We start from the raw sequence: 12970 nt of genomic DNA on the forward strand, positions 1-12970 counted from the left end.
GCCCGTCCCCTGGGACCCCAGCCCAAGACCACAGTGAAAGGTTACAGCTAATTGGTGAGCTCCTGATGGGGCCCTGCATCTATTTAGCACTCCCCTCCCCAGAGACTTCCAGGACGCCTTGGCACAGCGTGTGATCAGAGAGCTCCCGCCAGAGTCTGGCACAATCTGTCTGAAATTGTGAACATGGAGCCTCTTAGTTTTTTAATTTGTATTTTTGTTGTTGTGGTTCTTTTCCCATTGTTGCCTATAGCTTTGGCAGCAGCCGCCCACTCCTTGAGCCCGGGGACCACTGTGGGAGGCCTTGTGAGGGCACAGCACTGCCTCGGCCTGACCCCTGGCCCGGCCTCAGGGCGCAGCTCTCAGCCACCATCCTCCCTGACACTAACGCGGCTTGTCCACTCTGTCGCAGGGGGCAGATGGCCTGTCGGAGCCTGAGGGCATCTCTCTGAAGCGGGTCGCTGTGGTGGAAGATTTCTTTGACATCATCTACTCGATGCATGTGGAGAGCTCAGCGGAGCCAGGCAAAGCCCCCAAGCACGCTGGGCAGAAGAAAACCTACCGAGCGGTGAGACTCCTGCTCTCTGGCTCCTCGGGCAGCCCCAGGCCTTGGCAAGAGGCCATGGGCTCCGCACATGTCGGGCAGGGGGCGGGGCATGCAGCTGAGGCGTGATGAAACGGCCTTTGGGGACCCAGGGGGGCACAGGGCAAGGGCAAGGCAGGCAGCGAGACAGCTTACAGGGCGAGGGGGCGGGCTCTGCTCGAGGAGCACAAAGGAGAAGCAGGTTGAGGGAGGGAGGCAGGAGGGAGCCCTCCTCTTCCTGGTTCCCACTCCACTCCGCCCACCCCCAGCCTCTTGCAACCTGCTCTGGGGGCAGAGCATTAGAGCGGCTGGAGCCAGGCTCCCTTGGCAGGCCTGCCCATGCCTCCTGTGAGTGCACTCACCCAGCCTCCCACAGCCCTGCACAGCTGGCACTGGGAGTCCCCAGGGGAGTGAGGACCTGCTCCCAGCCCTCTAGGAGGTCACAGTAAGACCTGAGGAGGGGGATGCTGAGGACAAAGCAAGACACAAAAAGGAGGTAGATATGTCTCCAAGGCTGGGTTTGAGAGCTGTAAGAACCTGGGTCCCTGGGGCATTCAGCAAAGGCTCTGCCAGACCCAGCATCCAGGGTCTGGAAGCCCGAGGGCTTCCTGGAGGATGTGGCATGTAAGTTGGCCTTCTAAGCTTTGCGTAGGCAGAAGGGAGCAGAGAGGGGGACCTAGGGTGGGAAGTGCCGCAATCTGGGGAGGTAGAGCCTGGGGGACCAGACAGTGACCAGAGGCTCCCTGCCTCGTAGGATCCAGCCCCTGGACTCTCACATCCCCGTCGATCACGGTTGCTCATGCCCAGCTCTGAGCCGCTAGTCGAGTGCCCACCACGAAGCCCGCCAAGCAGAGAGCTTTACACTCCTTCAAGCCTCACCACAGCCCTGGAATTGAGGCTCAGTGGTCCAGTTTCCAGTTGAGAAAACAGGTCCAGAAGCCGGGTACGGTGGCCCATGCCTAGAATTCCCATACTTGGGAGGCTGAGGCCGGAGGATCACAAGTTCAAGACCAGCCTCAGCAACTTAGTGAGAACTTGCTTCAAAATAAGAATTAGAAAGGGCTGGGGTATAGCTCACTGATAGAGTGCCCCAGGTTCAACCCCCAGTATCGGGAGGGGGAAAAAAAAAGAAGAAAGCATATCCCAAGACCTACACCAGCTGTGCAAGGTCACACAGTACCCGAGGGGCCACCAGCCAGTGTCTTCACACCCCTCCCCTGTGGACTGTCTTTCCAGAAGCCTGGTGATGTGTCCCGAGCAGCTGGGCTTCCTGCCCAAGGCAGATGTGAGCCCCCATGTTCTTTGTGTACATAGATAGAGACTTGGACTGTAGCAGAGGTACCTATATAAGTCTATGATTTCTCCTTATGGACTTGATTTTTTTTTTCCTGTACTGGGGATGGATGGAACCCAGGGGCATTCTACCTCCAAGCTACACACCCAGCCCTATTTTTTATTCTTTATTTTTTGAAACAGGGTCTCACTGAGTTCCAAAGAGCCTCACTAAGTAGCTGAGGCTGGCTTTGAACCTGTGCAATCCTCCTGTCTCAGCCTCCCAAACGCTGGGATTACAAGCATCCACCACCACACCCGGCTTATGGCCTTGTTTTTAAAGAATCCAGCAATCCAGTTGCCCTAGTCCTGGGATGATGGCCTTTGCCGTGAGTAGGCTGGGGGCTGAGAGGCGAGGAGCTGGGCTGTGGGAAGCAGGAGGTGGTTATCTTGTCTCCCCATCCTCCTAAGTGTGTGCTGCAGGAAGTAACTTGGGAAAGAGTAAGGCCACTTCCACTAGAGGCCATGGAAGGAAGGGAAAGCTGCCGGGGTGGGGTTGGGAGGCCTAGTGTTGACATTTCCTCAGCATTCATGTGTACAGCACTGCCTGCCCAGGTCACCGAGCTTCAGCATAGGAAGGTTGCATGTGTGAAGCAGGTGCTGCCATCACTCCTGTTTTAAGAAGAGAAAACTGAGCCTGGTGTGGTGGTGCGCGCCTGCAATCACAGTACAGGGGAGGCTGAGACAGGAGGATCACAGGTTCAAGGCTAGCTTCAGCAACTTAGTGAGACCCTGTTTCAAATAAAAAATAAAATAGGGCTAGGGGTATAGCTTAGAGATAGAATGTCCCTGGGCTTAATCTCCAGCAGCACTACAAAAAAAGAAAGGAAGGAAGGAAGGAAGAAAGAGAGAAAGAAAGAAAGAAAGAAAGGAAGACTGAGGTTCAGAGATGGCAAACAGTCTACCTCAGGTCGTTCAACTGGTGCTCAGATCCAGGAAGCTAGCCCCAGAGCCCTGACAGTACACACCCTGCCTCTACAACCTCCCACGGTCGGCTTGTCAGGGCTGCTTGCTGTTGTCTAGGCAGATGGGCCTGGGCTGCCCCTCAGTCCCAGCCCTGAGCCTCCCTCATGCTCACTGCTTGGCCAGGGTCCGTGGCCTCTGTACCATGGAGGGGCAGGGCTGGCCGGCCAGTGCTCATGTCCCTGGGCCAAGCAGACACACAGCCCCGTGCCCTCCACTTCCTGACGTCTGGTCCACATGCCTGCCGCGTGCCCCATTTCCCGCTGCCCAACCTGGAGTTGGCACATGACTGGCGGCCAGCCAGCTGGGCTGTGCACAGAGCTGGAATTTCAGCAGCAGGGCCAAGGCTGAGCGGCCAGCCAGGGCCTTCCCGCAGCGGGTGTGAAGCAGAGGAGGCTGCACCTCCCTCTTCCCAGTGCTGCCGCTCCCTCCCCGCCTCCTCCCCATCTGTCACTCTTCCCCTGCCTCCCTTTGCCTTTCTGGGGGGCAGGAGTGGCCCGGATGCTTTTGTCCCCCTCTTTTCATCCGCTGCCATTTCCCCCTAGCTCTCCAGCACCACTATGTAGACACAAGGACCTGCCCCACCTGTGCCTGTGGAAAGAGCCTCCCAGGAAACCTTGTGCTGGTGGCTGCAGAGAGGCCAGGCGCCTGCGGACTCGTGTCCAGCCTTTGCCGAGCAGTTTTTGGATCTGTCCTCATGTGTTTTGCCAAGCCGAATCCTGGGACTGCCTCACAATCCCTAGGGCACAGGGGACTTTGCAGATTCTTCCAGGCCTGGGGTGCCTAGAGGGGTCAGGGCACTATTAGAGAGATGGGCAGAGTTGTTCATGGCACTAAAAGAGGGCCAGTTCCACAAAGGGAAAAATAACTTTCTAGCATCTACAACTGTCCAACAGTGGATCAGAGAGGGCTGGTAGTGAGCTGTCTAAGTCTAGAGGTATTTGAGCCAGGGATAGATGGCAACTTATATCAGATAATGCAAGGGTATTCCTATTTTGACCTAAAAGCCCTGCCTTAGCCTCTGATACAGGGTGACCCAAGATTCTGAGGATCCCAGGGGGGTCTTACCAATGCCAAGTATGGGAGAGCTTCCAGGTGGTTCTACAAAGTAGCCTGAACCCACTGGAGAACTGGTTCTTTTTCCAAGGGCTCTCCTGCTTTTCTGATCTCTGCACCCTTCTAGGTTGGAGGGGGCCCTTTGCTTCCTCTTGCTTCCCGAGTGCTGGGAGGTCAGATTAGGCTCCAGAGCCCCTATCCGGCTGTCCAGGCTACTTTGGAGTTGGGACCAGATGTGGTCAGCAGCTGCTCCAGACCCACCACGTGCTAATCCACCCGCAGGGCAGAAGGAAGATCTTGTAAAGTGGTGCAAATCCCCCCAATTGGCTTCATCTGTCTTTGTCGGCCTTTGAGTTGGGGAGCAAAGACGGAGCCTTGCAAGTCAGCGACTCTGCAAATAGCTCCACTCTCCCTGCCAACAAAGCCTCAGTTTTTACTACTAAGAAAAATGGAAAAGGTAAATTCCCAGTGCATCCCCCTGTCCAGGCAGGAGGCCCCAAGAGCAAAGCAGCTGGTGGCCCAGAGCCACTGAGGGCAACGAGGTGGCAACAGAGGTTCCAGAGCTTCTCCGCCAGAAAGGCAGCGGCTCGTTTTTATCTGTTCTTGCCCTGGGCTTCGGTGTGGGAGTCTATTTCTAGAACAGGGTTTGTTGCTCTGGAACCATCTGAAAACCACCATCCTAGTGGCAAGAGCATCCTCAAGGATTGTCCTCCTGGCTTCGGCTCATCTGTGTTCCTGAGACCTCCATGTGCAAACAGAAACAGAGGTCCCGTTTCTGGCCCTGGGAAAGCCAGGAGGATGAACCAAAAGATGCCTGTAGATGGTTGGAACTGAGGGTGAGGGCTTCCTCCTCCATGCCATATGAGACGCTGCAGCAGCACAGAGCTGGGCTGGTCTCTGCACCTATCTGACTCCCCAGGGTGCTTGAAGTGAGGCCACAGAGATTTCAGTTGTGCAGGGCAGGACTCGCCCCACCCTCAGACAGCTCCAAGGACTTCTCTGATCTCTTCTGATCCTCTGCTGGGGTCTCTGCCAAGGCCAGGAGAGCTGTGGCCACCACTCCCACCCCTCCTGTGCCCTCAGCAGGCTAGGTGGCAAGAAAGGGCTCCTCCCATTTGCATGAACACTTCAGCAGAGCACCCAGGCTAGGAGGCCCTCCCTGAGCCCTTTAGAGACTGTCTCCCTGCCCTGCAGCAGGCAAGCAAGAAGCTGCCCTGGAGTCAAGAGAGCTGTTCCTCTGATAAAAGACTCACCCTCCTTTTCCAAGCTGGCTGTGTAACCCACCCCCAGTCCTCTCTCAGCTCTTCTGAGGCTTGAACCTGGAGTGCTGTGTCGGGGTCACCTGCTGGCTAGAGTCAGCCACAGCCCTGCATTAGGCCCATTGTTCCGCTTCCTTCTTGCCAGTTTGCTCCCGCAACCATCAGGCCTTCAGCCCTTCCTTCCCACCCAGCAGGTGTGACAGGATCCAGCTGCCTGCCCCAGACCTTTCCAGCAGCTCCAGGTTGGAGACAAAGATGTCCATGTGCCTGGCACAAAAGCACCATCACTTGGTCCTAACGCCCCGGGAGGATTGGCTGCACCTCTGACTGTGGCTCTCCCAGAGATACCAGGCTTTGCCCTTGTCTCTGGACTCCAAAGGAAGGCAATCAGATGGGGAGGTTTTTGTTTTTGTTTTTTTCCCCCCCAGTACTGGGGACAGAACCCAGGGGTATTGTACCTCCGAGCTACACCCCAGCCCTATTTTTTATTCTTTATTTTGAAACAGGGTCTCACTGAGTTGCAAAGGACCTTGCTAAGTGGCTGAGGCTGTCTATGAACCATGATCCTCCTGTCTCAGCCTCCCAAATGCTGGGATTACAGGTGCATGCGCCACCACGCCCAGCTAGATGGGGAGTTTGGAAGGGACATAACTCATCAAGGAACCTGCCTTGCTCTGCTGAGCATCATCAGCTGAGAAGTAACAGCTGTGTCACCAACATTAACTGGTGTTTGCAGCCAGAAGGGTGGCCCCTGGAACTCTATAGAAGGGCTGAGCTGGCCTCCAGGGGCTGGCCGCAGCCCGGGGCAGCCCTGACCTTGTCCATTCCCCCACTCCCACCTCCTGGCCACTGTAGAGATGGAGCAGGGCATTCCCGGGTCCCATAGGAGCAGACTGTGCTGGCATCGCTGCCCAGAGCCACTCCGAGCCCTCGGCCAACTTCCCCGGCTGCAGTGAGGAGGAGGACACTTAGGCTATACTGCCCCTTAGTGGAGAGGAGCGGAAGGACCCAGGCTCCAGGAAGCGCACTTGAGAACTGGATAGTTGACGCCCTGGAAATGTATGGCTTAGGGGAACCCCACAGGCCAAATCAGGGCCAGGAGGTTCCCCAAAACCCAGAACAAAGAGGGCTGGCTTTGGGGTCCCATAACCACCCCTTCCCTACTGCCCCTGCCTCTCTCATGCCCTCTCCCGTCCATTTCTTCCTTCCCATCCACCCTTCTCTTCTCTGCGGGCCCTGTGGCCTGAAGCACTGCCTCTAAAGAGCTGAGCCAGCTCCGATCGGCAGCTCTCCTCACTGGGCCTTCACTGAGAGGAAAGAGGGGCTCTAAGAGCAGGTCTTGTTTGAAAGATCGGATGCCCTGGCACCTGCCTCTCATGACTCTTCCTAAAAAGACTTTTGATCTGTGAGTTATCACAGGAAGTTGCTGGTAGAAACTTGCACTCGCTGGCCCAGAACCATAAAGTTTACATGTCGATCTCAGTTTATCCATCTCTAAGAGGGGGAAGTTGTTCATCTTACTACCCTGGAGCGGTATTGATAAGCTTACTTTTTAGTGACAGGAATAAAATGTTCTGAGAGGAATATGACTTATTAGAGCATAGGTTAAAATCCAAGTGATATTTAAATGTTTTGCTTTTTTAGAATTTATATTTTAGTTATTTATTTTGTGGCACTGGGGATGGAACCCAGGGGCTTTTCTACCTCCGGGCTATATGCCCAGACCTATTTTATACTTTATTTGGAAACAGGGTCTCACTAAGTTGCCGAGAGCCTCACTCAGTAACTGGCTTCGAACCTGTGTAATCCTCCTGTCTCAGCCTCCCAAGCGCTGGGATTACAAGGATTACAAGCGTGTGTACCACCACACCTCTTTATTTTTTATTTTTGAAACAAGGTTTCACTAAATTGCAGAGAGCCTCACTAAGTAGCTGAGGCTGGCTGCAAACCTTGATTCTCCTGTCTCAGCCTCCCAAATGCTGGGGTTACAAGCATGTGCCACCATGCCCAGCTTGCTTTTTTTTATTTTTAACATCCTTTATTTTATTTTATTTTTTATTTTATTTTGTGGTACTGGGGATGGAACCCAGGGGCTTTTCTACCACTGAGCTACATCCTCAGCCATACTTTTCCTACTTTTTTTTTTTTTTTTTTTTTTTTTTTGAGGATGGAACCCAGGGGCATTTGACCTCTGAGATACACCCCCTTCCCTATTTTTTATTCTTTATTTTGAAACCAGGTCTCACTGAGTTGCAGGTAAGTAGCTGAGGCTGTCCGCGAACCGCAATCCTCCAGTCTCAGCCTCCCAAATGCTGAGATTACAAGTGCACACCTCTATGCCTAGCTATATTATTATTGTTATTATTGTTGTTATTTTTTTTTATTATTATTAGTGGTGCTGGGGATTCAACCTAAGGATATTCTACCTCCAAGCTGTGTTCCCAGCCCTATTTTTACTCTATTTGAAACAGAGCCTCACTAAGTTGCAGAGGGTCTCACTAAGTAGCTGAGGCTGCTGCAAACCTACAAATTTCCGTATCAGCCTCCTAAGTGCTGGGATTACAAGCATGTAACTCCACACCTGGCTTTTAACCTCCTTTATTGAAACTGCTAAACCAAATAATTATTTGCAAAAGTACCGACTCATTTTTGCAACTAAGATTGGAAGACACTTGTCTTTTGCTCCACAAATCCCTGCCTTTCCTGGCCAGGGCCATGACACCTGCCACCAAAGTACAGACTGTGGTGGCCCAGTGGCCAAGTTGTACCTACAGATCTATGTAACACACAAACTCCCTCCTCCCCAGATCGCAGAGACCTATGCCTTCCTCCCAAGAGAGGCCGTGACCCGCTTTCTGATGAGCTGCACAGAGTGCCAGAAGAGGATGCACCTTAATTCCAACGGCCTGGAGCCCAAAGGTAGGGGATGTGGGGCTCAGGCTGGACTGTCCAGGGAACAGGAGGGCCACCAGAGGGCCCTTTGCTGGCATAAGCAGGAAAGTATGGGCCCAGCAGCTGTTGTCATTTCCAGAGGCAGCCAGTGTGTGTCCAGGATGCTGCGCAGAGAAAAATATTAAGTCTTACTTAAAAGCCAACAAGCCAATCCTTCCACCTTCCAAGGCCCCAAGCCCTCCTCCCACCCAGTTTCGAGGTAGAAATGGCCACCCTGCCCTATTCCTTTTTCTTTCTTTCTTTCTTTCTTTCTTTCTTCCTTTTCTTTCTTTCTTTTTTCAGCACTGGGGATGGAACTCAGGGGCAGTCTACCTCGAAGCTACATCCTCCAGCTCTATTTTTTATTCTTTATTTTGAAACAGGTTCTCACTGAGTTGCAAAGGACCTCACTAAGTAGCTGAAGCTGTCTGTGAACTCAGATCCTCCTGTCTCAGCCTACCAGATCCAGGGATTACAAGCATGTGCCACCACACCTGGCTTCTTTTTTCTTTTTGATAATGGGGATGGAACCCAAGGCCTTCTGCATGCCAGGCAAATACTCTACCACTGAGTTACATCTTCAGTGCCCTCCTCCTCCTCCTCTTCTTCTTCCTTTTTTTTGTGTGTGTGGTAATGTAAGTGAAACCCGGGGGCTTTTTCTACCTCCAGTCTATACTCCCAGACCTATTTTATACTTTATTTGGAAACAAGATCTCACTAAGTTGCTGAGAGTCTCAACTAAGTAGCTGAGGCTGGCTTCGAACCTGCCCAATCTTCCTGTCTCAGCCTCCCAAGCACTGGGATTATAAGCGTGTGCCACCATGCCAGGCTCCTCCTCTTCTTTTTAAAACCAGGAGAAAACAGAGTCTTACAGGCTGGCCTCAGACTCTTTATCCTCCTGCCCCAGCTTCCCCAGCAGCTGGGGTCACAGGTGTGAGCTGCCATGTTCAGAATATGCTGCCCCGTTTTTTTCTCTTTTCTTTTTCTTTTCTTTCTTTTTTCTTTAGGTACTGGAGATTGAACCCAGGGGCATTTGCTATCCCTATTTTTTATTTTTCATTTTTGAAACAAGGTCTTGATAGTTGTGAAGGCTTTCCCTAAGTAGTTGCAGCTGGCCACAATCCTGTGCTTCCTGTCTCAGCCTCCTAAGTACTGGGATTATAAGTGCGCTGCCACCCCCGGCTCACTTTGCCCTATCCTCGAAACTCCATCACCCTGGCCCCAGATCTCACGCAGGCTGTGTCTCCATTGCAGGCAGCACACAGGTCTGGCTTGGGCTGAGAAAAGGCACACACCCTTCTGCCTCCCTAGTGTTTGCTCCCTCCCTGTGCTCACCCTGTGGTCTCTGGTCAGATTCATGGGGTCAGTTAGAAGCTAAAATGTGCAAAGTATTGTGGCCAGCTGCAGTAGGTCCTTCAGGCTGTGTCCATGCCCATAGCTCCGTCCTGCCCAGTGGACCAGCACCCTCCCTTACCCTCAACCTGAAGTCCCATGGTGGCTTTGCAGCAGTGAGATGGGCCAGCACGTTGGGCTGGTATGCCTGTCACTCTGCCCTGAGGAGGGAGCGTGGCCACTTGTCAGGGCTTCAAGGCCCTCCCCAGTGCACTGTGCCAGGGCCTGGGCATCAGCTCTGCAAATGTTGCTGACACGTGGGGGCATGTTGCCTGAGGATGGGCACAGAGCAGGGATGAAGGACGAGCCGTTTACCCTGACGGTGTTCAGATGCAGCCACCACACCCGGGGGAGGAAAAGTCTAGCAGAGCTCAAGCTGACGACACGCGAGACTCCAGGCCACAGGCGAGGCGGCAGTCAGCTCGCTCTAGTCATCCTGGAGGCCCAGGGGCGACTTAGAATAACCAACCCACCAAATCAGAGACTTTGCTGCCCTGGAAGCTGCTAGGCCACGCTGCCTAGTCAGGACAGCTGCTTTTTTTTTTTTTTTTTTTTTTTTTGGAAACAGGGTCTCTTAAGCCAGCTGAGGCTGGCTTCAAACCTGCGCTATCCTCCTGTCTCAGCCTCCCAAGCGTGGGGATTACAAGCGTGTGCCACCACGCCCAGCTTTTTTTTTTTTAAACTGGAAATTCAACCCACCTCCAAGCTACACCCCCATCCTAATTTAATTTTTTATTTGAAAACTGGGTCTCACTAGATTGCTGAGAGCCTCTCAAAGTTGCTGAGACTGGATTAGAACTTGCAGTCCTCTATCTCAGCCTCCCAAGTACTGGGATTATAAGCGTGTACCACCACACCTGGCTCAGAACAGGTTGAGGCACAAGAAGCTTCTAAGTGCTGGTTCCAGTGTTAGGAGCAGGCTTCAGGGCCTTGCTGTGTGGACATGGACTGCAGTTCAACTGCTATGTGTCCCAGGCAAGTGACTGCATCTCGCTGAGCCTCAGGGTGTCCTCTGCGAGATGAGGTTGGTAATGGTGCCCCTCAGGCCTGTTGAGATTTGAGAGGTGGTTCTCGAGCCTGGCACAGGGCTACTGTGAAGCAACTGGAAGCTGCAGCTGTTGTAGGCCCTGGAATAAGGTTGGATGCCTGCAGGATGCTGCCCCGCCCCCTTGGCCAGGCCCTGGCCCAGCAGCTGCAACCCTCCGGGCCAAGATAGTGCTTGGTGAAATGCCACAGTGCTGAAGGGCTTGTCTGCCTCACTCCCCAACCTGCCCAGCCTAGACCCCAAGGCTTAGTGCCCTCCCGGCAGCTGCCTGGATCCTGCCCACCCTTCTGTCTGCCCCCTTCTGCTCTCTTCCTGTTTCCATAGCAACTAGAGGAGTCAGACACAGAAGCACTCTCCTGGAGGAGCAGAGGCAAAGCCAAGAGGTGCTGTGAGTGTGGGCCGCCCTGGGCAGCTGCAGGCTGCATCTTCCCACTCACCTGTGGGGGTCAGATGAGCCCCTCACTGAAGGCTGCTAAGTCTCCCAGGACCTGGGCTCTACCGCTTCTGCACAGCCAGGGGGGCAGTGCCCAGCATGGCAGCCTGCTTCCTCTCCTCACTGCTGCCACCCTCTGCCACACCCCCGGGGAGGGGGGAGCACCCACGTGGCCAGGAGCTGCCTAGAACATAAACCAGCTCAGTGGGCTCTTTCCTGGGACTTGCTCCTGGCAGGACACAAGACAGGTCCCTGCCCATCCTCAGGGAGCGCTTCTTGACCCCAGGGAGCATAGATTCCAGGGAGCAGAGGCAGTGTGGCCTGATAAAGAGGGTGGCTCTGGGCCAGGCAGGCCTGGCTGTGGAGCCCTGTTCTGCTGTACGTCTCTATTACCTGTTCACAAGAGCTACCACAGTCCTGTGAGGTTTCACCCTGGCATACAGCTGAGGAGAACGAGGCACAGAAAGGTGTTGGGTGAAATCACTCAGACAGGATCTCCCAGGAGATGGAAGTGAAGGCAGGAGCTGGCTTTCTCATCAGCAAAGTGCCAGGGATGACTTCCTCTCGGCCTGCGAGGATGTAGGCGGGTCTGACAAGCCCGCTATGTGGGGTGCCTGGCACACAGTGGACAGCTGGCAACATCAGCCAGACACTAGACTGCCAGCATCCAGGTGTCCATGGTGAGGTGATGGTCAGTGTCCACCAAGAGGGCGTTGCTCTGCCCCCGCCCCGGCAAGCATGCAGCATCCACATCCTAACTCCAAGTGGAAGCAAAGGGCCTGGTATCTGGAAGGTGCCAGTAGAGACTGAAAGGCTGTCCTGAGGCATCAGTCACCCTGCAGTTCTGGCCAGCTGGCAGGTCCTCCCTCCTCTGCCCCGGCAAGAGCCTAGAGATGCACTCTGTCTGCCATGCCAGCCTCTGAGGCGGGCAGCTGCATGCCCTCCAGTGACAGCCCTGCCCTGCCTGCCTGTCCCACCTCCTGACCGCTCCTCACCCCAGAGGCAGGCCTCTCACTCCTGCCCAGGAAGGTGGGAGGGAGGGAAGGGAGCAGAATGGAGACTTCTTGAGGCTGTTGTGAGAGTCCAGTGCTTCCTGGCCATGTGCTAGAAATAAAGGGAGGAAGCTGGGCAGCTGTCTCGCTCAGCAGTGTGTCCCAGTAAACTGTGAGGCTGCTCTCCCATCCTTCCCCCAGTGCCAAGAACACAAGCACAGGAGGCTGCAGTGGGCCAGGAAGTCCTGGGGTGGGGAATTCCAGGCCCTCCTGGCTCTGCACACCGGCCCTGCCGGCAGAGAGAACTGGGATCTGCCCGGCTCTGAGGAAGAGGGGCCTTGGGGGGCACATCAGTTGTCCTGATGTGACAGCATATTGTTGCATGGTTACAATGGGCAACGAAAGCTACTCTTCCACAGAACAAGCTGTCCACTCGGGCGGCCCTGCAAAGCCAAGGCCAGACTGCCCTGTGGTTCCCCAGCCCTGCCTGGGCCCTCCAAGCCCCCCCCCCTTGCTCCACAGCCCCACACTGCCCCTCCTCTGCTGCAGAGCTCGCCCTCTCCCTGACCTCACCCCCACTGTGCGGCTGGGTTGCCTCCCCTCGTCTGTAAGATAGGGGTATTAACACTAGCACCCACCCCGAGAAGTTCTTGGGAGCATCAAGCAAGAGGACGCACAGGGAGCATGTGGGAGGTGCTCAGCCTCTTCGCTGGGAGAGTGAGTCTTTTGAGCGTCTCCCTGAAGCTTCCTTGAGCTACTTCAAGCCTCTTTGCTCTCAGGGATGCCCCTTGTCCCAGCCCGCTCCTTTGTCCCTCGCTTCCAGAGCTATACCTGTTTTTTTCCTGCCTGCGTGCAGCACATCAGGGCTCCTCCGAGGAAGGCTCGCCATTCCCTGACCATCCTTCCAGGAGCATGCTTGCCACCTTCTGAGCTGGCCCCACACCCGAGAAGTTTCTAGACCTCAACCTCCATGGGCTTAACTTGCCT

At 54.6% G+C, this 12970-nt stretch overlaps 1 protein-coding gene across 2 annotated transcripts in view; it reads left to right on the plus strand.

The window, feature by feature from the left end:
• Positions 1-12970, plus strand: part of NOL4L (nucleolar protein 4 like) — a gene marked incomplete at its 5' end in the record, with an annotated part of 137734 nt that overhangs the window by 52277 nt on the left and 72487 nt on the right. For both annotated transcript variants that reach the window (XM_080716828.1, XM_080716829.1), the window contains 2 exons: positions 410-565; positions 7998-8109. In XM_080716828.1, the coding sequence (XP_080572954.1) occupies positions 410-565; positions 7998-8109 (268 nt within the window). The remainder of the gene's footprint in view (positions 1-409; positions 566-7997; positions 8110-12970) is intronic.

The sequence above is a fragment of the Muscardinus avellanarius genome (genome assembly GCF_963383645.1).
Source record: "Muscardinus avellanarius genome assembly, chromosome: 19".
NCBI classification, from domain to species: Eukaryota; Metazoa; Chordata; class Mammalia; order Rodentia; family Gliridae; genus Muscardinus; species Muscardinus avellanarius.